The 25,388-nt window shown below is 49.3% G+C and overlaps 3 protein-coding genes across 6 annotated transcripts in view; 2 read left to right on the plus strand and 1 right to left on the minus strand.

Annotated features, from left to right (window-relative positions):
• Nucleotides 1–13,481, plus strand: part of WNT3 (Wnt family member 3) — an 81,859-nt gene extending 68,378 nt beyond the window's left edge. The window contains exons 3-4 of the mRNA XM_005311729.4: nucleotides 9,584–9,849; nucleotides 12,147–13,481. Coding sequence (XP_005311786.1) covers nucleotides 9,584–9,849; nucleotides 12,147–12,626 — 746 coding nt within the window. The 3' untranslated portion in view covers nucleotides 12,627–13,481. The remainder of the gene's footprint in view (nucleotides 1–9,583; nucleotides 9,850–12,146) is intronic.
• The window catches only part of LOC135977338 (rho GTPase-activating protein gacV-like), a 954,030-nt gene that overhangs the window by 449,301 nt on the left and 479,341 nt on the right, over nucleotides 1–25,388 (plus strand). The gene's annotated exons all lie outside the window — the stretch shown is intronic.
• Nucleotides 22,773–25,388, minus strand: part of NSF (N-ethylmaleimide sensitive factor, vesicle fusing ATPase) — a 167,391-nt gene continuing 164,775 nt past the window's right edge. For all 3 annotated transcript variants that reach the window (XM_005311728.5, XM_065577730.1, XM_065577729.1), the window contains exon 21: nucleotides 22,773–24,480. In XM_005311728.5, the coding sequence (XP_005311785.1) occupies nucleotides 24,465–24,480 (16 nt within the window). In that variant the 3' untranslated portion in view covers nucleotides 22,773–24,464. The remainder of the gene's footprint in view (nucleotides 24,481–25,388) is intronic.

Below are 25,388 nucleotides of genomic sequence, written 5' to 3' on the forward strand. Positions count from 1 at the left end.
ATTGATTTAAACATGACCTGAAAAGTAAACAACATCGATTAGTCCTGTGGCACCTTATAGACTAACAGACGTATTGGAGCATGAGCGTTCGTGGGTGAATACCCACTTCGTTGGATGCATCCTGATGAAGTGAGTATTCACCCACGAAAGCTTATGCTCCAATACACCTGTTAGTCTGTAAGGTGCCACAGGACTCTGTCGCTTTTTACAGATCCAAACTAACACGGCTCCCCTCTGATACTTGACATCTATTAGGTTTGTGCTCTCCACTTTTTCCCTTGAGGAATGGCTAGACAGCCTTTAAGTAGAGCTGACACTTTCCGGCTTGCTTTTTCCCTTCGGAATAGCAGGAATGCCAAGTTTGTTCTTCCTTGTTCCAGCGGGAGGTCTCCTGGGATGATTCATGTGCACAGTGGAAGCTCTCTTGGCCCTTTGGCCCAGGGGCAGGCATGTGGAATCTTTAACCACAGGGAGCTTTTCTCCCCCGGGTTTCCCTCTCAGAACTGACATGGCCTCATCCCCGTAGGCTGAGCCCCTCTCAGCACGCCTGGGACAGGGCTCAGTACTAATATCTCCATGTGCAGCAGAGCCACCTGTCGGCTTCGGAGCAAGTACTAAGTGACTCACCCAGGGTCACGCAGGAAGGCTGTAGCAGGGGCAGAAAATGACCCTGTCTCCTGAATCCCATTCCAGACTGGCCAGCTTCTTTCCTCAGCTGGTGAGTTACAGTTACAAATCATCAAAATACAAATTCCTGCCCCCTCACTCAGCTTGCACTGTCGGATCTGGTGCAATAAGCCTGCTGATGCTCTGGTCGTCCATAGAGGTGAGGGTTGCAGGGATGGCGGAGAGTCATCAATCGGGATTTCCTAGCCTGACTAGCAGGATTGTATTTAGCAAACACGGGTTAGACAAGAGCTGACTGGGGTGGGGGGGAAAGCGTAGAGCAAACCCTTCTCTCTCTCTGAACCAAAGGTCTCAGACATCAGTCCCCCTGAGAAGGCACAAGGCAGATTCCCCTTTTGCTGGTCACCGTAAGGTCATGTCTACATTTAAATAAAAAGTAACCCAGCTGAGTTCTACCACGTCTCCTTCCTAGCCACACATGCAAGAAAAAATATTAAGGAATAATTTTAGGTCCCATTGAGACTAGTTAAATGAGTCAGAGGATTCAGGTACAACCCAGGTGTCCCTGACTCGGTTACATAGACTGAAGGCCAGAAGGGACCATTGTGATCATCCAATCCAACCTCCTGCATGTCACAGGCCACAGAACCTCACCCTCCCACCCACCCCTGTGGCTGAGTTACTGGAGTCCTCAAACCATAACTTAAAGGCTTCAAGTTACAGAGAATCCACCATTTACACTAGTTTAAACCTGCAAGTGACCCGTGCCCCATGCTGCAGAGGAAGGCGAAACAAAAAACAAAATAAAAACGCCCAGGGTCTCTGCCAATCTGATGTAGGGGAAAATTCCTTCCCGACCCCAAATATGGCGATCAGTTAAACTCTGAGCATGTGGGCGAGACCCACCAGCCAGACACGTGGGAAAGAATTCTCTGGAGTAACTCAGAGCTCCCCGCATCTAGTGTCTCACCAGCCATTGGAGATATTTACTATGAGAAGTTGCAGACAGGCCATATGCCATTGTAGACAACCTCATCCGACCATCCCCTCCATAAATTTATCAAGGTCAGTCTTGAACCCAGGTTTTTGCCCCCACTGCTCCCCTTGGGAGGCTGTTCCAAAACTTCACTCCTCTGATGGGTAGAAACCTTCGCCTAGTTTCAAACCTAAGCTTGTTGATGGCCAGTTTTTAGCCCTTTGTTCTTGTGGCAACATTGGCGCTTAACTTAAATAATTCCTCTCCCTCCCTGGTATTTATCCCTCTGATATATTTATAGAGAGCGATCAGATCTCTCCTCAGTCTTTGTCTGGTTAGGCTAAACAAGCCGAGCTCTTTGAGTCTCCTCTCCTAAGGTAGGTTTTCCATTCCTCGGATCATCCTAGTAGCCCTTCTCTGCACCTGTCCCAGTCTGAATTCATCTTTCTTAAACATGGGAGACCAGAACTGCACACCGTGTTCCAGATGAGGTCTCACCAGTGGCTTGTACAATAGAAATAACACTTTCCTATCTCTACTGGAAATACCTCGCCTGGTACATCCTAGGACTGCATTAATCTTTTCATGACCACATCACAGTCATCCTGCCATCAACCAATATACCCAAATCTTTCTCCTTCTCTGTCACTTTCAACTGATATGTTCCCAGGTTATAGCAAAAATTCTTGTTGTTAGTCCCTAAGTGCATGACCTTGCACTTTGCACAATTAAATATCATCCCATTTCTATAAACTCCAGTTTTCAATGTCATCCAGATTTTTTTGTATGATATTCCAGTCCCCCTCTGTATTGGCAGGGCCGGCTCTAACTTTTTTGCCGCCCCAGGCAAAAAAGAAGAGCGCCGCCCCGCCGTAACACCGCCCCCCCCCGAGCACCAGGCCGCCCAAACCCCCACCCAAAATCCCCCCCGAGCGCCGGGCCGGGCTGCCCAAACCCCCGCTCCCCCAGCCCCGAGCGCCTCGCCGCACCGCCCAACCCCCACCCTGAGCGCCGCACTGCGCTGCACGCCCAAACTCCCAGAGCGCCGTGGCGGGCTGGCCAAACCCCCAGAGCGCCACGCTGCCCCCCCCCCGAGTGCCACACTGCGCTGCGCCGCCCAAACCCCTGGAGCGCCGCGCTGGGCTGGCCAAACCCCCACCCCCAAGCACCGCACCATGCCACGCCGCCCAAACCCCCAGAGCGCCGGGCCGCGCCGCCTCCCCTAGTGCCGTGCCACGCCACCAAACCCCCCCCCCGCGCTGCCCAGCGAAAACAAAAAGCAAAAACAAAAAAAATCCCTCGAGCGCCGCCCCGCCGAACAAACAAACAAACAAACAAAAACACCGCAAGAGCCCTCCGCCACCCCAACATTGGCCGCCCCTTCTAAGGTGCCGCCCCAAGCACGTGCTTGGTCGGCTGGTGCCTGGAGCCGGCCCTGTGTATTGGCAATACCTCCCAATTTTGTGTCATCTGCAAATTTTATTAGCACACTCTAGGGTGACCAGATGTCCCGATGTTATAGGGACAGTCCTGATTTTTGGGTCTTTTTCTTATATAGGCTCCTATTACCCTCCACCCCCTGTCCCGATTTTTCACACTTCACTGTCTGGTCACCCTAGCACACTCCCACTTTTTGTGCAAAGGTCATTAATGAAAATGGTAAATAAGGTTGGTACCAAGAACAGTCCCTGAGGAACTCCACTAGTAACAGCCCTCCCACCTGACAGTTCACCTGTCAGTACGACCCGTTGTAGTCTCTCTTTTAACCAGTTCCTTATCCACCTCTCAATTTGCATATTAATCCACATCTTCTCCAATTTAACTAATAATTTCCCATGTGGAATAGATCTAATCTACCTGCATTACTGAAAGCCAGGTAGATTAGACCTTTAGACATTCCCTTTGTCTAAAAAAATTAGTTATCTTCTCAAAGAAGGAGATCAGGTTGGTCTGGCACAATCTACCTTTTATAAATCCAGGTTGAATTTTATCCCAATTACCATTTATCTCCATGTCCTTAAAACTACTTTTGCTTTCAAAATTTGTTCCAAGACCTTGCGTACAATTGAGATCAAACTAATGGGCCTGTAGTTTCCCGGATCACTTTTTTCTTCTTTCTTAACAAGAGGTTCTATGTTAGCAATTCTCCAGTCATAGGGTACAGCTCCCAAGGTTGTGGCTACAGACGAACATGGCTACCCCTCTGATACATGACTCCCAAGTTTACAGATTCATTAAAAACCCTTGCTATTGGGCCAGCAAATTCACAAGCCAGTTCCTTTAATATTCTTGGATGGAGATTAATTGGGCCCCCTGATTTTTCACCATGAAGCTGTTTGAGTTTGACTTCTACCTCGGATGTGGTCATTTCTACTGCCATGTCCTCATTTCCATTAGCCTCCCGGCTACTATCCCTCAGCTCCTCATTCCCCTTCTTATAAACTCAGTAAAGTATTTGTTTAGATGTTGGGCCAGGCCTAGATTATCTTTAATCTCGGCCCCATTCTCAGTGCTTGGTGGTCCCACTTCTTCTTTCTTTTTATTTATATGGCTAAAGAACCTTTTACTGTTGGTTTTAATTTCCTTTGCAAGGTCCAACTCTGCTTGGCTTTGGGCAGTTCTCACTTTCCCCTGCATTTTCTGACCTCCAAGAAAGGTTTCCTTGCTGATCCATCCCATCTTCCATTTCTTGTAGGCTTTCTGCTTTCTCTTCAACACCTGTTTGAAATACTTGCTCTGTTGCTTGTCCAGTTTGGACTGAACCCTTCCCTACACATTTTTCCCCCTTGCTTGGAATGCAGGCTTCAGACAGCTTCTGCAACTTTGACTTTAATTCCAAGCCTCCTCCACATTCAGATCCTTGAGTTCTTCAGTCCAGTCCACTTCCCTAACTAATTCCCTGAATTTTTTAACGGTTGCCATTTGGAAATCCAGTCCCCTAGTAGCAGACCTATTTGTGTTTATCCTTCCATTTCATTTTAACTGAATTAGCTCATGATCACTCAAACCAAGGTAGCCTGCTTCCACTCCATAGGCCCGTGTTTCTGCCGCGTGCGAAGGGCCCTGTCTGCAAGACACAATGACCCACTCAGTGGGTGCAGTTATTAACTATTTATGTTATGGTGGCATTTATGGGTCCCACTAGAGTTCATGTATTAATTGTAATTTTACCCTAGCACCCAAAGGCTCAGTGAGGCCTGAGGCAGTCCTGTGCTAGGGGCTGTACACACACAGGTGGACACGGTCCCACCTACACCACAACATTTAACCATGGTGCACAGTTTTGTAACCCCGGCCCATGCCCTGGTGGGGAGAGCAGTGTAGGTGGCCTTTAGGCTGATTTTTATATTGGGGTGAGAACGTTAGGACCTGCTCCAGCATGAGTCCTGTCTACACTGCAGAATCACCATGTTTAATGCTCACTCATGTTTCCTTCTGCCTTTGTGGACAGAAAAAATCTCTTTCTGAAGCTGAGAGGCAGCAAGATGCCCGAGAAGGCCCTGGACTGGGTGTGAGACCTTTGTCAAATGACTGTCTGGCTAACTGTGAGCAGGTCACTTCACCTTGCTGTGTCTCTCTCCCGCATGCATCCTTTGTCTTTCAGGCTGGGACCATCTGGTTCTGTATGTAGGGCCGGGCCCAGCGTACACATAACAATGCTGAGGAACCATTGCTTAGCCTAACTCTAGACTGGATTAAAACACTGGTTCCTAAGGGGATTGTCACCTATTCTCTGTGCAGGATGGTAAAAAGGAGAATGCCCAGCCTAAACGGAGGGATGTGTTTGCAAAGAATGGTTTAGCACCCCTACATGAAGCTAGCTTGGGAAATGATTTCAGAACCCTTTGACTCATCTGCCAGATAAACCAAGTTAGGAGTTAGTGGAGTGGGAGACGCGACTCAAGCACCATTTTCTTCCCAATGTCAATAGGGCCAAATAGTGAGAGTTAAAAGGCTGAAATAGTCTCTCCAAGGGAGTTGGGGAAAATCCCATCACTAGGGATATGGAATTCCAAAAACCACTTAGCATTAGCCTAATTCTGGTCCCAGTGAAGCCACCGGTAAAAATTCCACTGACTGTGTGGAAGCAGAAGTAGAGCAAAGCTGGCCACTTAGAAAATACCACCGAGACTTTCCAACTGGCCTGGATAGAATACTAGACAATGAACTGAATTGCTGGACCACAGTCTAGACCCACAGCATAAGCTAGAATCTGACTTCTGTGACCCACAGGAGCAAAGTGACTTTTATTAATACTGGTGCCCCTCTGCCGAGAGGTAGTACAAATCTGGAGCCTTGCTGGTTGACTTCCCAATGGTGGACAAATCAGGGGCATGGAGTCTGGGAATATTCCTAGTGTAAATTGTTTTATTTACACATATGCACCAGTCTTGGGACAGAAATGGTCCCAAACAGCATGGGGGAAGCACAGGGGTGGGGTAGTTGTAGGGGCACCCCCTAGAATGGCATGCAGCTCATCATAGAAGCGGCATGTCTGGGGCTCTGACCCAGAGCAGCCGTTTGCCTCTCTGGTTCTTTGGTAGGCTTCACGCAGCACTGCTGTGGGTTTCTGTTATAACCTCTGTCCTTCATGCCCTTGGAGGTTACCTGGCCAGTGCATCTGAGTTGAGAGTGCTGTCCAGAGTGGTCACAATGGAGCACTCTGGGATAGCTCCTGGAGGCCAATACCGTCGAATTGCGTCCACACTACCCCAAATTCGACCCAGCAGGGTCGATTTCAGCGCTAATCCCCTCATCGGGGAGGAGTACAGAAATCAATGTTAAGAGCCCTTTAAGTCGACAAAAATGGCTTCGTCGTGTGGACAGGTGCAGGGTTAAATCGATATAACACTGCTAAATTCGACCTAAACTCGTAGTGTAGACCAGGGCTTAGACTGGCACCCCTCAATCTCCTAGCACAGCTAGAGACACAGAGGTTTTTTCCTCTTCCCTCAGGAATCAAGCCCTCCAGCTCGTCTCTAAGTTTCCTCCATGTGCCCAAGCCCAACTTGTCCAAGTGAATTTTGTTTCTAATAAACTTGCTGATTCATAAATTACTGTCTGTGCACGACACCTCTATAATTACAGAAGCAAATGGCATGTTCTTGTCCAGTCTGAAGGCAGCATGCTTTGGTTTCTCTTTAAAGGGCTTGATTGTGCACTAGTGAAAGATGACTCCATGTATTTGCAGTACTCTGCAGAGCTCGCTGAGTTAGACACAATCTGCCTGAATTACTTTTATTTTAGAATGAAATCAAAATAACCTCCCAAAGTAAGATCTCCAATGGGTTTGAGAGCATGCATTGAGCACCTCCTACCACCCTGCACCGAACAGAGCAGGCAGCAGATTCTGCGCAGTTTAAAGGTGCGGTACGTGGAAAAGCAGCATGCCAGTCACTTAGAACTGCAGCAGGGTGGAGAACGGCAACTTGCCGGAGCTGGGAGTGAAAAGGCTCCTGTGCTGTTGCTGAGTTTCAGGGAAAGAATAGGAACGGCTCAGCAATGATCTGACAGGCTTGCAGGGAACTGGTTCCCCCCCGTACCTGCTACACTGGGGAAAGAGAAGCCAGAGAGGGGACTTGCCAGAGCTCACACAGTGAGGTGGAAGCAGCTGGGCCTGACTTCCCATCCTGTGCGCTGGTCCCTGCAGCCATCCCTGCCTCATCACCATTCTCTGTCTGTCCAGAGTGCTGCCAATTGACCTTTTCTTTCCACTCATCCTTTCTAGGGGGGGACAGAGGTCAGTTTTTCCTGCCTTGTTCCACTCTTTGCACTCAGCCTCTGGGAGCATTCATGGACGCAAAGCCAGCGTAGTTCTACTTTTGAAACCTCGTGGAATGCCCAGAATATGAAGATTGCTTCTCTTTGGGTACATCTGTACTTACCTGCTGGTTCGGCGGCAAGCAATCGATCTTCGGGGATCGATTTATCGCGTCTTGTCTAGACGCGATAAATCGATCCTGGAAGTGCTCGCCGTCGACGCTTGCTCCGCGAGAGGAGTACGCACAGTCGACGGGGGAGCCTGCCTGCCGCGTGTGGACACGCGGTAAGTACCTTGTATTTCGAACTAAGATACTTCGACTTCAGCTACGTTATTCATGTAGCTGAAGTTGCATATCTTAGTTCGAACTGGGGGGTTAGTGTGGACCAGCCCCAAGGCTTGTTTTCCAGGTCCTCCAGTTTCTCCTGTGCTCTGATTCAGGGAAGCAGTTTCCCCTTTATCTCCTTTGTTGCAGTGATTCAGTTCCCTGAATGTGAGGTTTGAGATTTGAAGCCCCTCAGCCGTACTCTCTCTCTGATTCAGAGATTTTAAGGCTGGAAGGGACCATTCTCCATTCCTGACCATTTTAAATCCAGACTGGCTGTTTTTCTAACCGATCTGCTCTAGGGATTATTTGGGAGCAGTTCTCTGGCCTGTACAATGCAGGAGGTCAGACCAGATGAGCACAATGGGCCTTTTTGGCCTTGGAATCTACCCACCTCTGATCATCTCGTCTCACTTTCTGCATCACCCCAGCCAGAGAATTTCACCAAGTGACTCCTGCATGGAGCCCGGAACATCCGGCTGAGTTAGAGAGCGTCTTTTTGAAAGACAAGCAGGCTGGGTTTAAAGACTGCAAGAGATGGAGAATCCACTGCTCCCTAGGGAAGCTGTTTCAATGATTAATCACTCTCACGGTTAAAAAAACTGAACTCTATTTCTAGTCTGGATGTTTAGATTCAGCTTCCAGCCATTAGATCTTGTTATACATTTGTCCCCTATCATCAGACAGCTTTTTCCTGTTTACACATATACATAGACCAGGGTAAAGGCAACTTTTCACCTTTTCTTGGCTTAATTAGAGAGGTTGAGCACCTTTAGCATCTCCCTGAAAGGCACCTGTTCCAGCCCATGAATCATTCTTGTAGCTCTTGTCTGAACCCTTTCCAGTTTGACTTTTATCTTTTTGAGGTGTGGACACCACAACTAGACAGTGTTCCAGTATCAGTCTCACCAATGCCGTACACCAGGGGTCTCAAACTCAATTTACCTTAGGGCCAGGGCCAGTCCTCAAATCCTCCCAGCGGGCCAATAATGTCACTGAAGATGGTGTTCAGAAAAGAAAATGTTTATATTGTATTTTTTATTTTGAATTTCTTAGAAATAATAAAACTGTCACACGACTTCATACAATTCTTCACCTACCAGAGAGTTTTTAGTGTTTGCCAGACAACCTGACAATGCTTCAGTTCTGTCAGTTTGTTGATGTTTGGCCTCCGTGACTGAGCAGTTGAAACCTTCAGGATTGCAGCAAGGTGGGCATCAGAGAGTTGAGTTCGGTATTTTGACTTGTTTATATTCATTGTGGAAAAAAGTGACGCTGCCTCCAGGGCTGACTCTGCCCGGCGACTAATGATGCTATCTCTGTCCCTCTCCCCCAGCCAATGAGAGCTGCAGGGGGCGGCGCCTGCAGCAGACAGAGCCAGCAGCGTGGCTGCATGCGTCTCTCCTCTGCGGGCTGCAGTGGGGAGGTTCTCGGGCTGCAGGTGGCCCGTGGGCCAGGACTTTGAGACCCCTGCCATACACAGAGGGAATAGAACCGCCCGACTCCAACACAATATCCCCTTTCCCCCTTACACAGCACGGGCCGCATCTAGGCCCTGGCTCTAGCTCTTGTTCATTAGGGAACTGCTCGGTTTTGGGATTTTTTTTTTTGAAAAATTAATAAATAACCTTTTAAAAAAGATTCACAGAAGTTGGTGGGTACTTGGGGAAGGGAAGCGGCTAAACGTTAACCTAGCACATAATCCCATGGACAAGAACATAAGAATGGCCAGACTGGGTCAGACCAAAGTCCATCTAGCCCAGTATCCTGTCTTCCAACAGTGGCCAATGCCAGGTGCCCCAGAGGGAATGAACAGAACAGGGAATCATCAAGTGATCCATCCCCTGTCGCCCATTCCCAGCTTCTTGCAAATAGAAATCCTGTCTCTTCACAGCTACGCGAGAGTCCGCCTTTGTCCACGCCATTGCTTCGGCTGGCGTGGCCTTCGCTGTCACACGCTCCTGTGCTGAGGGCACCTCCACCATCTGCGGCTGCGATTCGCACCACAAGGGACCCCCGGGTGATGGTTGGAAATGGGGGGGCTGCAGTGAGGATGCTGACTTTGGCGTTCTGGTTTCCCGGGAGTTTGCAGATGCCCGAGAGAACCGTCCGGATGCCCGATCAGCCATGAACAGACACAATAATGAAGCAGGCAGAACGGTGAGTGCCTTCCCCACCCCACCCGTCTCTGCCACAAAACCCGCACATGCTGTAGTCCCCTGGCATGTGCAGATGGCCTGATTCAACTCCCACCAAGTCAATGGAAAGACTCCGATTGATTTTCATGGAAGGTGGATCAGGCCCTGGCTGCACATACAGCCATGAATTAACCCTGCCATGCACGCAGCCCTAGTGTAACCACCGAGCATCTCCATGTACTGACCCAACGTCTCTCTTCATTCAGGCTGGGGCAGGATAAAACCAGGGGGGTAACGCACTTGGCACAGCTAGCCACCCGGACCCCATGCCCTACCCCACTGATGCACCCATGCTCCTAGGATAGCAGCCTTCCAGTGAGTCAGTGTTGGCCACATTAGCCGATAAGACGCAAGGGACCTTATTAACTCCTAAGGTAGCAACTGAAAGACCAACATGTGGCGCACGATGATCTCCAGCTCACATACTTTCCATGCTCCCCATGGGCAGGGTGTTGTGGTGCAGGGAGTGGGAGGGGAATGCCAGCCAGGGTTTGCAGCTCTTCACTTGCAGGAGAAATCCAAATTAAGATACAGTCTTAGGTGCTGGTCACTGGAGCCCTCCCCTTTCCTCCAGGTCTGGGGCAAAGCGTGTCCTGAGCTACAGTTTGCTACACAGGTATTCTGTGAGTATTGTAACCGCATTCTCTTCCCAGGCTGTTTTCAAACAGGCAGCATTACTCAGACAGGTGATTTATGAGCGGTTGGGTTGGGTTTTTTTGCCCAGCTGTACCATCTAAACCATTAAACAGACAAAGCGAAGGAGTTACTCTCCCTGCAGGCTGTAACAGCACCTGTACATGGGAATGCTTGGTTCTCTTTAACGCCTCTCTCCTACTCTCAAATCTTTTACTCTCACGAAACTAGCAATACACCCCCAACTCAAAGGCCCAGGGATTTTAACAGATAGCCAGGGATTTTCTACTTCACACGGAGGTGATTTCTTTGCAGCTGGTCTTGCCCAGTGCAAGTTTCTTGTAGAGACCAATCCTTAGAATGACAAGCCCCCGTCCCTGTCTGCGCCAGGCTGACAGAGGGAGTGCACAAGGACGAAGGATTGTCGTGTTAGTTTAGATGTGGCACACGGAATCAGGGACTATTCTATTCCCAGCTCTCCCACAGACTCACTACTTGGCATTGAGCGAGTCGATTAACTGCTCTGTGCCTCGGTTTCCCCAACTGTATTAGCGGGTTAATAGGAGGGGCATGAGTCTAAATCCCTGAGTGTTTGTAAAGCACTTGGATGAAGGCCCCAGATAAGTGCGGATTAGAATTGCGCTACTTTCTCTCGAGGCGGGGTTGGGTTTTAGCCAGCAGAGAGGCACTCAGGAATCATCCGTTAACACTCTCTATTCTGCCAAACATCGCTGATGTACAGAGTCCTGAATATTCAGATTTGGCCGGATATTTAATGTGGTTACTTCTGCTGCTCCGATAGAAAATATTTTTGTTCCTTCGGCCTTCAAATGTCAAAAGCAAAGCTGGCTGGTCTAGGATAGTCCAGATAAATCTAAACCAAGATTTTGAGACAGCAGGATTTAATCCTGGGCTTTAAAGACTGCGTTTTGCATGTCTCAGAATTGGAGATTGATGTTACCTGCATCTTACGGCTGAGGAAACAAAGAGGCTTATGCAACATTTTTCAAATAGGTCCCAATTTTCGGAGGTTGAGTACCTGCAACTCCAGTTGAGGTCAAGGAGAGGTGCTGGTGCGTGAGGCTTCTGGAAAGCAGGTTGGGAGCTATCTCAAGATGGGCAGCCCAAATTGGGGTCAGCTGGAGACTTGGCATACATGACTTGTCTGAGGACACACAGAAAGTCTGTTGGGCTCACAGAGCAGTGAGGCTCCGGAACAGCCACCTAACAAGTGTAGTGGGGGCAAGAGACCTACCCGGCTTTAGGCTGGACCTTGATACATTTATGAACCAGATGATATGATGGGGTTGCCTGTACTAGCAGAGAACTGGACTTGATGACCCAAGTCTTATGTTCCTATTGCAAAGCTGTGATTGGAATTCATGTTTCCTGCCTCCCACTCTGTGCCTTAACTCCAAACCCTTGCTCCTTGATGCAGCCATTGTGCAGTGATGGGTCCATAGGCAATATTGCAGAGGGCATTTAGAAATCAGACGTGGGCAGGCTTCAGCCCAGGCTCAGATCAGAGTTGGGCTAAATCCATGCGACCTCACAAGAGCAATTTGAAACCAAGCAGGGGGGGCTGGAGCTTCCAGGCTGACTGTCTACTTCTTGTCTTCTGGACAGACGATCCTGGATCACATGCACCTAAAGTGTAAGTGTCATGGCCTCTCAGGAAGTTGTGAGGTGAAGACCTGCTGGTGGGCACAGCCAGATTTTCGGGCAATTGGTGACTACCTGAAGGACAAGTACGACAGCGCCTCTGAGATGGTGGTGGAGAAGCACCGTGAGTCCCGGGGCTGGGTGGAAACCCTACGGGCCAAGTATGCCCTCTTCAAACCCCCAACCGAGCGAGACCTGGTATACTATGAGAATTCCCCCAATTTCTGTGAGCCCAACCCGGAGACCGGCTCCTTCGGGACCAGGGACAGAACATGCAATGTCACCTCCCACGGCATCGACGGATGCGACTTGCTGTGCTGTGGGCGCGGCCACAACACCAGGACTGAGAAGCGGAAAGAGAAATGCCACTGCATCTTCCACTGGTGCTGCTACGTAAGCTGCCAGGAGTGCATCCGCATCTACGACGTCCACACCTGCAAGTAACTAACGCAGGGGGTGTTAGGCCAGAGCCTGGGAGCGTCATTCCTCGCGCGGTGGCCTCGTGTCACAGGATGGCGCCGAAGACCCCAATGTACCCGATAAACTGTGCCATGATGTATATGGAGACAAGTGTTCTCTTCATGAATACCACAGCCAAACTGAGAGCAAGCTGAAATCTAGCTTCTGTACGGGAGACTCAGCCGTGGGCTCTCCACACCTAATAGACGTCTCCCAGGCAGCTCAATGGCTCAGACATTCCATATCCACCTTAGGTCACATATTGACTGATTTTTTGCTAGTTCCACTCTGTTTGACAAGCGTCAACATGACAGGCAATCTGCTCTGGCAAGTGGGGGAGGTGACACAGGTCAGGACTGAGATGTATTGGAAGAGGTGTGTAACGGACTCACAGCTGGGAACACATGGGGTGTTTGCGGTCAAGACAGAGGTGCATTGGCACAGCAGCTGTGCAGGCTTGGTTTAACTTCTAACACTTGGATTTAACAGTGTGAAACATAGGAAAATGTAGACTTCCTCCTTTCCCCCTTAAGGAACTCCAACCCTTCTGCCACTCTCAGAACCGAGCATGGCCAGCAATGGTTTCATCACTGCTTCCCCAGCATGCCTTTAGCTCTCGCTTGGTCTAGTGGGGTCTCCAGCTATTTCCCTGGCAGCCACTTCTCCAGCTGGCCACTGCCACAGCCCCGATGCCATTCCCGTCTCCACTGCTAGTGTATGCGAACACCGGCTGGCTTCCCCTTACCACACCCAGCCTCGCCGCTCCCTACCCCACACCACCACTTGTAGGGACGTTCCTAATACTTCAAGTACCTGACTTTAAAAAAGCAAGGAATTTTGTTTCCTCAAGAAAAAAAGGTATTTAATAAATAAATAGCACATTTATTGCCTTGTAATTATTTTTCCTGTAGCCCAGTATTCTAGCACTGACTGGAAAATCCTTCCCATCAACCTGCTGTATCCAAAGTTTGTACAAAGTTGTAGAGGTTGTTGATTTTTTAAATTTTATATTCAGAAAATTCTCTTTTTATAAGCATTATTTATTATACAATGTATATATCTTTGAGTTGACTAAGATTATATATTATATAAATATATATATATATATATATATTTGGAGATAAATCTATTTCAATTTGCTTTTTGTTGTTGTCCTGTTAAGACATTAAAGAGAAGGTAAATGAACTTAAACTGATACACTTGAGAGCCCGTGTCGTTCACTTGTTATGGAGCCTCTGAGATCAGTCTATCCACAGGAATGGTCGACTCTCTTGCTGGACAGGTGACTGCATTAAGACACCACCTCAATTAACACAAACAACTGACACTAAAAACTAATCATTTGCCATATTGTGACAGTGCTTATCACAAGCAGCTTTCTACAGGGAAATATCACAATGAGCAAACATCAAGACAGCATCTGATGGTGTCCAATGTAGCTTACTCCTACACAGACCTCAATGGCATTAGATTAAATAGAATCACAGAGTTTAAGGCCAGAAGGGATCGTTAGATTATCTAGTCCAGGGGTTCTCAAACTGGGGGTTGGGACCCTCCAGGGGGTTGCGAAGTTATTAAATGGGGGTTGCGAGCTGTCAGCTTCCACCCCAAACCCCGCTTTGCCTCCAGCATTTATAATGGTGTTAAATATATAAACAAGTGTTTTTAATTTATAAGGGGGGGTCGCACTCAGAGGCGTGCTGTGTGAAAGGGGTCACCAGGACAAAAGTTTGAGAACCACTGTCTGACCTCTTGTTTGACACAGGCCATTAAATATTCCTGTATTGAGCCCAATAACTGGTGTGTGGGATGAATCGTCTTTTTCAGAGTAGAGACCTCTAGAGGGGAGACTCCCCCACATCACTTGGTGGTTTGTTCCAACGTTAATCACACTTACTGTTAAAAACGTGTGCCAAATTCCAAATTCTTGTTCTGCCTATCTCCAGTGCATCAAAGAACCCTTCCGAGTACCTGGTATTTTCTCCCTGTGATGGTACTTATACCCTGTGATCACGTCACCTCTCCATCTTCTTTTTGATAAGCGACACAGATTGAGCTCTTGAAGTCTCTCAGTGTAGGGCATCTTCTCCAGCCATCAAATATTTTTTGGCCTCTTTTCTGTACTCCCACCAATGTTTCAAAAACCTTTATAGAATGTGGACACCACAACTGGACACAGCGTTTCACGATCGGTTTCATCAATGTCATACACAGAGGTAAAATTACCTTCCGACTCCCTTTTATCCATCTGAGGATCATGTTAGCCCTTTTTGTCCCAGTATGGCACTGGGAGTTTGTGGTCAGTTGCTTGCCTACTATGAAACCCAAGGCCTTTTCAAAGTCACTGCATTCCAGGATACAGTCCCCCATTCTGTAGGTGTGACCTGCATTCTTTGTTTCTAGATATGTAACTTTACATTTGGTTGTATTAAAGTGCATCTTGTTTGAATGGGCCCAGTTTACCATGAAATCCAGCTCGCTCCGTATGACTGCCCTGTTCTCATTTACCACTTCACCAATCTTTGTGTCATCTGCAAATTGTAATCAGCAGTGACTTTGTATTCACTTCCACATGGCTAATGGAAACGTTGAATAGCATCAGGTCTAGTGCCAATCCCAGCGGAACCACCCTAGACACCTCCATTTAATTCTGGTTCCCCATTGACAGCTATGTTTTGAGATCTGTCAGTTAGCCAGTTCCTAACCCAGTTACTGCGTGCTTGAATGGTATTTTATAGTGCTGATTTCCTAATCAGAATATACTGCAGTTCCCAGTCAAATGTATTACGAACGTATAGCATATTACAGCTATGCAGTTATCTTTTATCAACCAAACTTGTAAACTCATCAAAGAATGATATCAGGTTTGTCTGACAAGTCCTATTTTCCATAAACCCCAGTTGACTGGCATTATTCCTATCCTTTAATTCTTCATCAATTGAATCCCATATTAACTTTCCCATCATTTTATCCAGGATGTCAGGATAACTGGCTTTTGGTTACCGGGTCATCCCTGCTTGTACTTTTTGAATATTGACACAATATTAGCACTTTCCCAGTCTTCTGGAATTTTCCCAGTATTCCAAGATGTATTAAAAATCTACATCAGTGAGCTAGAGGTCTCCTCTTTACCAACTCTTTTGGGTGCAAGTTATCCAGGCCTGTTGATATAAAAATATTTATCCCTAGCAAATGTTGCCTTAAGGGGGCGGGATAGCTCAGTGGTTTGAGTGTTGGCCTACTAAACCCAGGGTCATGAGTTCAATCCTTGAGGGAGCCACTTAGAAATCTAGGGCACAATCAGTACTTGGTCCTGCTAGTGAAGGCAGGGGGCTGGACTCAATGACCTTTCAGGGTCCCTTCCAGCTCTATGAGATAGGTATATCTCCATATATTATTAGCATCTTCCTTAGTTACTAACAGAACAGAAAGTACTTCATCATGTGATATGACTACACTATCCTGTTTCTTTCCAAATACAGAACAGAAAGATTTACTGAACATTTCTGCCTTTTCTGTATCAACAACAACTTTACCATCTCTATCTAGTAATGGACGAACACCATTGCTAGGATTTCTTTAGTTCCTACTAGACTTAAACCCCCCTCTTATTGCCCTTAGCCCTGCCAGTCATGGATTCTTCCCAGGTATATTTAGCTTTTATTATCAATGTTCCATATTGAATAGCAATCAATGTAAATTAGGTTATTTCCCCTTTTTTCCATGTTTTTTTTAATTATTTCTAATTCCTGCCTTCACTTCCCCACTGAACCAGGATGAGTTTTTAGCTAAAGCACTCCTCTTTTTTGATTGTGGAATTGTAGCTTTTGGGGCATCTAATAAACTCCCAATTTTCATTGACATTTTTCTATCTAAATTTTTCCTTCCAATGAATTTCACTCAAAATTCCTCAGCTTTAGGAAGTTAGCGACACTGAAGCACCAAGTTTATATATTACTGGTTGGGACTGTTCTGTGTTTGCATGTAATCAGGTTCCATGGCAACCACCAACTTTCAGTCCAGTGATTAATTCATCTTTATCCATCATAATTAAGTCCAAAATAGCATCATCTTGTGTTGGGTGCAATCCCTTTTGCATTATACAATTTTTAGAAACTCTAGCAATGTTTTATTGCATGGGGACCTCAATTTGGGACACAGTTTTTCCCCCACATTGGACAGGTGCTGGTTTGATTTGGCGGTCACAAATCAAACAGCTCCCCACCATACATACCCACTCCTGGGCCTCCTTAAGTATCACATGCCAGAACACACAACGCCTTTAAATGGAGTGTGCAGAAGAAGCCAACGGTAAGGCTAGCCTCAGTGGGCATGTCTACCCAGCAATATAAACCCGGGCTTAGCCCACCCCACTCCCCCTTGCATCCACACTCTAATTGGGTTAACCTAGGCCTCGAACCTAGGGTCCAAGAACCCTGCAGGGCAGGAGGGTCCAAGCCCATGTTAAGCTGGGATCTAGGGTCTGAGCCCTATTGCTTTCCTGTGTGCACGTAGGGTGACCAGACGTCCCGATTTTATCGGGACAGTCCCGATATTTCCTTCTTTGTCCCGAACATCGGTCGGGACACTGGACAAAAAAGCAATTTTGCCCTCCGCTCCGGCGCTCATGCCCCGCCCCTCCTTCCCCCATTGGATCTCTCCATGGAGGGAGGAGGTTAGGAGGAGGGTCGGGCAACTACCAGGAGCGTGGGAGGGGAAGGGAAAGATGCCGCGGCTGCCGGGGGCTAGCTGGGCATGGCCCGGGCTGCGTGCAGGCAGCAGCCGGGGCTGGCTCTGGCCCGGGTGGGCAGCGTGGGCCGCCGGAGACACGCGGCGAGGAGGGGCTGCGGGGGCGAGACTTGTCCCAGGCAGGGAGGACGGCAGACAGGGGCGAGGGGCCAGCCGGGGTCCCCATAAACTTCCCTGCCCCTGCCAGGGAGCCCCGCGCCTCTCTTGCTCGGCTGCGCTCCAGCGGCTCGCCCCACCGGGAAGGAGCCGCTGGAGCGCAGCCGAGCAAGAGAGGCGCGGGGCTCCCTGCCGGCAGCGGGACGCGCCGCATGTGCCCACGGCGGGCTGGGGGGCGGGAGGCTCTGCGGGGCTGGGAAAAGCCCTGGCTCCTGCCCGTTGCCCAGCCTGGAGCCCCGGGGAGCCCCGCCGCTGCTGTGGCTCGGCTGTGCCAGCCCTGGCCCCCTGCACGCCCATGCCGCGCTGCCCCCGGGGTCCCCGGCTCACATGCACTGCCGCTGCCCCGCGGCCAGCCCCGGACTTTGCTTCACAGTGCTTCTTATCGGTGTCCCCCCCATGCCCTCTTTATCCCCAGCCCCTTCTGCATCGGGGCCAGCTTTTGCCCTGGGGTGGGCAGCACGTGCGCCCGGCGCGGCTGGGGCCTGCTAATGCCCCCCGCCCCTGCGAAACTGCTTTTTTTTTTTTTTTTTTTTTGCTCCGCCGCCATTTTTTTTTGCTCCGCCCCCCCCCTCCGCCCCTCCCCGCGTCCCGATATTTCATCCCTGTGATCTGGTCACCCTATGTGCACGTGGCCCCAGCTTGACTCGGGTCCTGGAAGTCCTCCAGATGTATCCCAGAGTTCCTTGGGGCAACCTCCTTAGTCCTCTCTATGCCCCAATCTGTGGTGCAGTCTATTGCAAACAGAAGCCACAGCTCCCTTTGCGCAGCAGCTCAGATCACTGTTAACCCTTTGTCTGCTGAAAGCCAGTCTACACACACACTACCAGGATCCTGCAGAGTTTGCAATGGAGACCGAGCCAAAGCTTTTGCAGACAGAGCTGCTGCCTGGTGCATGCTGGCCAGGCGCCCCTGCGATGGCCTTGGGGGCCAGAGAGCAGAACGGGGACTAAGCGGCTGCCCTGCTGGGAGGAGCAGCAGCAGAGCTCCTGGCTGAGTTTCCCCGTCCCAGCAGGACAGCTGTCTGGACCCCACTCTGCTTTCTGCCCCCTGGAGCTGCGCCTGCAGGGGTGCCTGGGCAGCACGCCCTGTCAGAGCAGCAAGTGGGAGCCAGCCCCCAAACCTCCCTGCAGCCTCCCGCGGCAGCGTTTCCTGCTCCAGCTCCTCTTCACGGCTGCACAAAGCTTGCCCAGAGCAGGGAGCAAAGCTTTCAGGTGTAGGGTTACCATACGTCCGGCTTTCCCCGCACATGTCCGGCTTTTTGGTCCTCAAATCCCCGTCCGGGGGTAATTTTCAATAAGCCGGACGTGTCCGGGGAAATAGGGAGGCATAAGCCAGGGTCCGCGGCGCAGCCCAGCCGCCCTGGCTACACGGTAGCGAGCTCGGACGGGAGCGGTTTCCAGCGGGGACAGACAGGCCTGGGAACATGCTTGGTGGCGGCAGGAAGGAGGCTGCGGCGCGGGGCAGGAGTGCGGCGTGTGCCGGGGCTGCAGGGACCCACGCCGCCCCGGTCGCCGCTGAGCGGCCGAAGCCCCCGCCAGGCAGAGGCTGCCAGGGGAGCGAGGGAGCAGGGCAGGCGGGGGGCGGAGAGGCTGCAGGGCGGAGGAGGAGCAGGGCAATAGAGGCTGCAGGGGCAGGGCAGGCGGGGGGCGCAGAGGCTGCGGGGTGAGTGGGGAGCAGGGGGTCACAGAGGCTGCAGGGAAGCACTTAGCAACCTCCAACCAAGATCAGAGCGGGAGGGAGGAGGGGAATGCGGGGTGCTCAGAGGAGGGAGCAGAGACTTTGGGGAAGGGGTTGGAATGGGGGTGGGGAAGGGACGGGGCTGGGGTTGGGGAAGGGGCGGGGTTGGGGCAGGGCCAGGGCCCCCGTGGAGTGTCCTCTTTTTTCAGTGTTGAAATATGGTAACCCTAGACAGGTGGGAGGCAGCTCCTGGCTGCCAGGATGTTGGGGGGTCTCCTCCTCCCCACCATGCTGAGCCACGAGCTCTGCTGCTCCCTCTCCCAGCAGGGCAGCCACTTGGTCCTGCCCCCGCATTGTCCCTTGCTCCTGGGCCCAACCTCCCCTCCATGGGGCTGCATGTGCAGAGGTGCCCAGGCAGCGTGCACTGTGACAGCAGTGAGTGGGAGCCAGCCCCCAAACTTCCAAACAGCCTCCCAGGGTGCAGCAGTTCTGTAATTCCGCAGTTTATGTACTAGAATCACAGAATATCAGGGTTGGAAGGGACCTCAGGAGGTATCTAGTCCAACTCCCTGCTCAAAGCAGGACCTAATCCCCAACTAAATCATCCCAGCCAGGGCTTTGTCAAGCCTGACCTTAAAAACCTCAAAGGAAGGAGATTCCACCACCTCCCTAGGTAACCCATTCCAGCGCTTCACCATCCTCCTAGTGAAAAAGTTTTTCCTAATAGCCAACCTAAACCTCCCCCACTACAACTTGAGACCATTACTCCCTGTTCTGTCATCTGCTACCACTGAGAACAGTCTAGATCCATCCGCTTTGGAATCCCCTTTCAGGTAGTTGAAAGCAGCCATCAAATCCCCCCTCATTCTTCTCTTCTGGAGACTAAACAATCCCAGTTCCCTCAGCCTCTCCTCATAAATCATGTGCTCCAGCCCCCTAATCATTTCTGTTGCCCTCTGCTGGACTCTGTCCAATTTTTCCACATCCTTCTTGTAGTGTAGGGCCCAAAACTGGACACAGTACTCCAGATGAGGCCTCACCAATGTCGAATAGAGGAGAATGATCACGTCCCTCGATCTGCTGGCAATGCCCCTACTTCTACAGCCCAAAATGCCGTTAGCCTTCTTGGCAACAAGGGCACACTGTTGACTCATATCCAGTTTCTCGTCCACTGTAACCGCTAGGTCCATTTCTGCAGAACTGCTGCCTGGCCACTCAGTCCCTAGTCTGTAGCAGTGCATGGGATTCTTCCATCCCAAGTGCAGGACTCTACACTTGTCCTTGTTGAACCTCATCAGGTTTCTTTTGGCCCAATCATCTAATTTGTCTAGGTCCCTCTGTATCCTATCCCTACCCTCCAGCATATCTACCACTCCTCCCAGTTTAGTGTCATCTGCAAACTTGCTGAGGGTGCAATCCACGTCATCCTCCAGATCATTAATGAAGATATTGAACAAAACCGGCCCCAGAACCGACCCTCGGGGCACTCACATGCTCTTTATCGGCACCTGCTGTTACAGTTAGGAAACAGGGTGGGCAGTAGTTTTTCCACAGTGCAACATGTAAGTAGGGCTAGCGTGTCAACATTGGGGGGTGCTAGGCACTCTAGGATAGGGCTATTGTGACTCTGGTCTCTGCATCTGGTGTGGATGCCGCAGCCCTAGGTTCGAGCATTGGTCAGAAAATCCTTAACCTAGGTTTAAAATGCAATGTAGATGCTCAAGCCCAGGATTCCCTGACATGGGTCAGCTGACTTGCGTCCCACTAGCCCTAGGCTTACATTGATGTGTATACACACACCCAGTGTCTCTGGGCTTCAGAGCAACACTCTGTTAGCGAAAGGAATTTCCTGCTAGCTTACTCCAATGTTTTACCACCAGTTTCTATTTATATGTTGGAAGAGATGTACAGGCAATCACTGGCCTTTTAAACACTAGATCACTGCAACTAAAGACTAGAGTCTGCCCCCGTTTCTGTGTTTGAGACACGAGAAACGAGTTCCAGTATCTACATGCATGAGTGTGGACCTCTTCTATCTGCGTAACTGCTGATATCTGCTCACTCCACAGTCCCCATTTGCTAATCATTATCGTTCCACAAAAACAAGGAGTCTGGTGGCACCTTAAAGACTAACAGATTTATTTGGGCATAAGCTTTCGTGGGTAAAAACCTCACTTCTTCAGTGAGGTTTTTACCCACGAAAGCTTATGCCCAAATAAATCTGTTAGTCTTTAAGATGGCACCAGACTCCTTGCTGTAAATACAGACTAACACGGCTACCCCCTGATACTTGATTATCGTTCCAAACGTTCAAATCAACAAGCAAAGATCTGACAGAGAATAAAACTAGAGAGAGATTAGATTGGATAAGGTAACAAAATGGGTGCCTAGTAGGGTTTTTTCAAAGCTGAAATACTGTAGGGAGAACGACATTGTCTGCCTAGTCGAACTTTTCCCATTAGTCCAGCAGGGATGGTCAGAGAACAAGAAACTTACCAAATGCCTTCAGAATACACATACCAATTTCTGAACACTAGATCAAGCAGAATCCTATTACTGGCTGATACACGTGCTGCAAACCAAAGAAATACCTTTTCTCTCACACAATTATAGCATCAGATGGCTAGACCAGTCCTTTGGCTTCTGAACCTGCTTGTGTTGTGGCGTGAGAGTTACATGGGATGCTAGAATAAAACCCATTTTCTTAACAGTTCAGTATTGAATGTTCTACGGTTGAAATGCAGGCTTGGATGGTGCATGTGGGCCCTTCAGTTGGAAGTGAAAGCACTAGGAGGATGACAAGGAAATAATTAAGTTAGTAGCCGGAACGTGTATAACGAAAGTCATGGGCCATTATTTATTTTACATAAAAGGAGAATATATAGAAAGAGCAATTCTTGTGAAAACACGCATCTATCCCCATGGGCCTGACACCCACGGCCAGCTCTGTAACACAAGGATACTAACCACTTAGGGCAACATGTGATGGAAGTGCCAGGTTGCATAGGCTATGCAGAGAGTGGGATTTGGGAGGTGACAGGGTGAAAGCCAGGGCTGTAGTTAAAACACTCCCCAGTGTGGTTTTAAAGATCAAACTGAATCCAGTAACATTTCCTTGTTAGCCCATAGTCGAAGAGTTAATGATTTCGGCCAAGATTTTCCAAAGTGTGACCTGAGATGCCTTAAAGGGATCTGATGCTCAGAGGGGTCATGCCCAGGCTTTCTGAAGATCAGGACCCTTCATACTGTCTCAAGTTGGGCACCAAAATACTGACATCAAAAGATTATTCACTTTTGAAAATCTTGGACTTGATCTGTTTTTCCCTTTGCACATAAAATCCATTTGATCGCTCCCTGTCACCGGCATGGGAACAACTGCAAGAACCCGAGCTTTGCTTCTGAAGATCTCCACAGCTGTATCTTAAAGTAAGACCCCAGAAACAGCAGTTTGAGGCCTGTGCCTGGATGCATCCAATATATCCAGTTCTCAATATGTACCAGGTCCCAACACCAACACATCCATCTCCCAAGGACAAGTCAGCCTCCTAAGTCATTCCAAGTATGTGCTTTTTATTGCATCCATGATCTACATTTAAACCATATAATATTTATGTTTCTCAATATCTCTTTGGACAAAAAAACCACAATAAAATGTTTACATAATTTAATCAGACATAAATTAATACATTGTGTGCTGCTTTCACTAAGATTGGGGGGGAGGGAGAAGGGGACAAATGAAAGTTGCAAGATCATACACAAATATGGGAGGGTGCATACTGGCCACTGGGACTCACAAAATCACAATACAGCAGCACTCAAAAAAGAAGAAAAAATCAAGGAGGTAAGTTAAATGGCTAAAACACATGACCAAGTTCAAGTACACAGCAAGGTCTAGAGAATGGTTTGCCTTCAACCACGAGGCCAAAGGACATTCGCAGAGAAGGAGGTTGCTCCCAAACCCCTAGGGGTGTCTGAGTTGCTAGCCTTTGGCAGTAAACCTAGGCAGCTTTTGAAGCCTGCAAATGGCTTTGATTGTTTGCCTCACCCTGTCACGGGTGGGGAAAATATAGCAGCATGCTCCATGCACTTTGTTAAAATACGGGCGGAGCTCATTGACGGGGGAAGAGAATTCTCACTCAGTTATCAGTAAGCGTGTAGTGTGCAGGTGCTTTGCAGCCAAAGTTTGGTACATTGCTTTACCACAGTGCAAGAATGGAAACTGAGCCTGCCCTGGCAACACAAAGGGTCCTGCAGAACCCGGAGAACTCCGGAAAAAGAACGCGGGTACCCACCCTTTCAAAGGAGGAGAGGGAAGATCATTTTTTCCAACCCTTAGTAGCTCATCAGGAAAGCAGGATTAGTTAGACTGGTTAATGCCAGTTCTGGCTTCAATACCCCCCACACTGGCTTTTAATAAAATTTAGGTTCTCAACTGACATTATGAATCCAAAGATGCTTGAGTGAGAACATTTAAAATAATCGTCAAAGCTTTACAAAAATGATTGTTGTGTGTGTATCTAGCTAGGAAAGGAACCCACCTCTGCCCAATAACACTCACTGCCAGCTGCAGTGACTATTGCTGTTAGCCCCACTGGGTGAATGTCAAAGAGGGCTGTAGCCTCTCCATTACTGGGCTTTGCTGTCAGACAGTGACTGCCCTGCCTCGTGTTTCGAACCATCACAGAAAAGCTAGTTCTGGCTGAAACAACATTACAGGACATCATATCAGGCAGGACGGTGAAGTGACATCACAGGCTCAACAGCCAATCCCACTGGGTCATGTGACGACAGACACCTGTACAGGAAAGCATTCACCATCACAATGATATCACAAACACACTGCAATACACCTGCAGACTATACCACTGTAGGTTAGAAGTAGAACTTTTCTACAGAAAAGGTGCCACGTTGTGGTATTAATTTAATGCTGGCGTAAGTGTTAGCTTCAAAATTCGTTGGACACGTCCTCCATGATAAACCAGTGAGAATGTACTTTAGCGTGCACAGAAACAGAAGCAAGGTATTCTAAAGGAGACTGACCATTCCACAAGACACCAGAATATTTAAGAGCAAAAAATGCATATTTTATTTTGCTAAACATGCAAATTCCAAGTGGGATGTTGAAGGTAGATGAACATTTCACTTTGTCCAGTGGGTTGAACAGAAGAACACAAATCCCAGTGTTTTCTCCAGCTTGGTCACTTCTCCAGCCACTGAGCTCTGCACATGGTCCGTCTCCACTCAGCCATGCACACTACTGAAAAACAGACCACAACCACCACAAAGCATGTCTCTCTGCAGACACCAACACCCAGACACAGCATGCACACAGCAGACATATCTGCAAACTGCTACCTCTCAAGCTAAGTTCTCTGTCAGCTGCGCGGCCACGCAGCAGGCTCTCAAAGGCTGCGCAGGTGGGGAGAGAAGCCCCTCTCTTGGCCCAGCCCAGCCCCGCCAGAGCTGCCGGGGAGAGGAGCCCCAGCTGGAGCTGCTGCGGTGAGAGGGGGTTGGGGGAAGTCCTCTCACCGCAGCTCTGGGGCAGCCTTCACCCAAACCCCTCATCTCCAGCCCCACCCCAGAGCCCACACCCCCCCAGCACCCCAACCCTCTGCCCCAGCCCTGAGCCCCCTCCCGCACTCTGAACCCCTTGGCCCCACCCCCACCACACATCTAACAAAATTCATTCCGCACATGGCCATAAAAAAAAATGAGAGGGAGCATTGCCCCAGAGCTTCCAGTGCATGCACCGGAGGGCAGGCCTCTGTGAAATGATGTTGCCAGTGAGGACCTGGCACAGGGACAGGGAAGGCTGACAAAGCAGGACACAGAGAGAAAAATAAATAGAGCCAACAGCAAATGGCCCGATTCTGATGTCACGAGGTTTAACTCCATTGGCTACAGTGGGACTACTCCTGATTTAGTCCAGTTAGAGACAGCAGATCAGGCACAAGTTTAACGCCTCCCCCGGATATTCAAGAAGGCAGAGAATTCAAACATGCTTTGGGTCCCTAATAGCTTTGGAGAGTCACTGAGGAACAGAATGATACTGGAGTAGGAAGGGAAGGTTCAAAATGGAATTTAAAAGAGCTATTACAGCTCCAGAACCCAAGACTGCTGTCAGATACTCTGCTGCAATTCCTCTGATGTCAGGGGGAGTGGCAC

This window comes from Chrysemys picta, chromosome 24, assembly GCF_011386835.1.
Source record: "Chrysemys picta bellii isolate R12L10 chromosome 24, ASM1138683v2, whole genome shotgun sequence".
NCBI classification, from domain to species: Eukaryota; Metazoa; Chordata; order Testudines; family Emydidae; genus Chrysemys; species Chrysemys picta.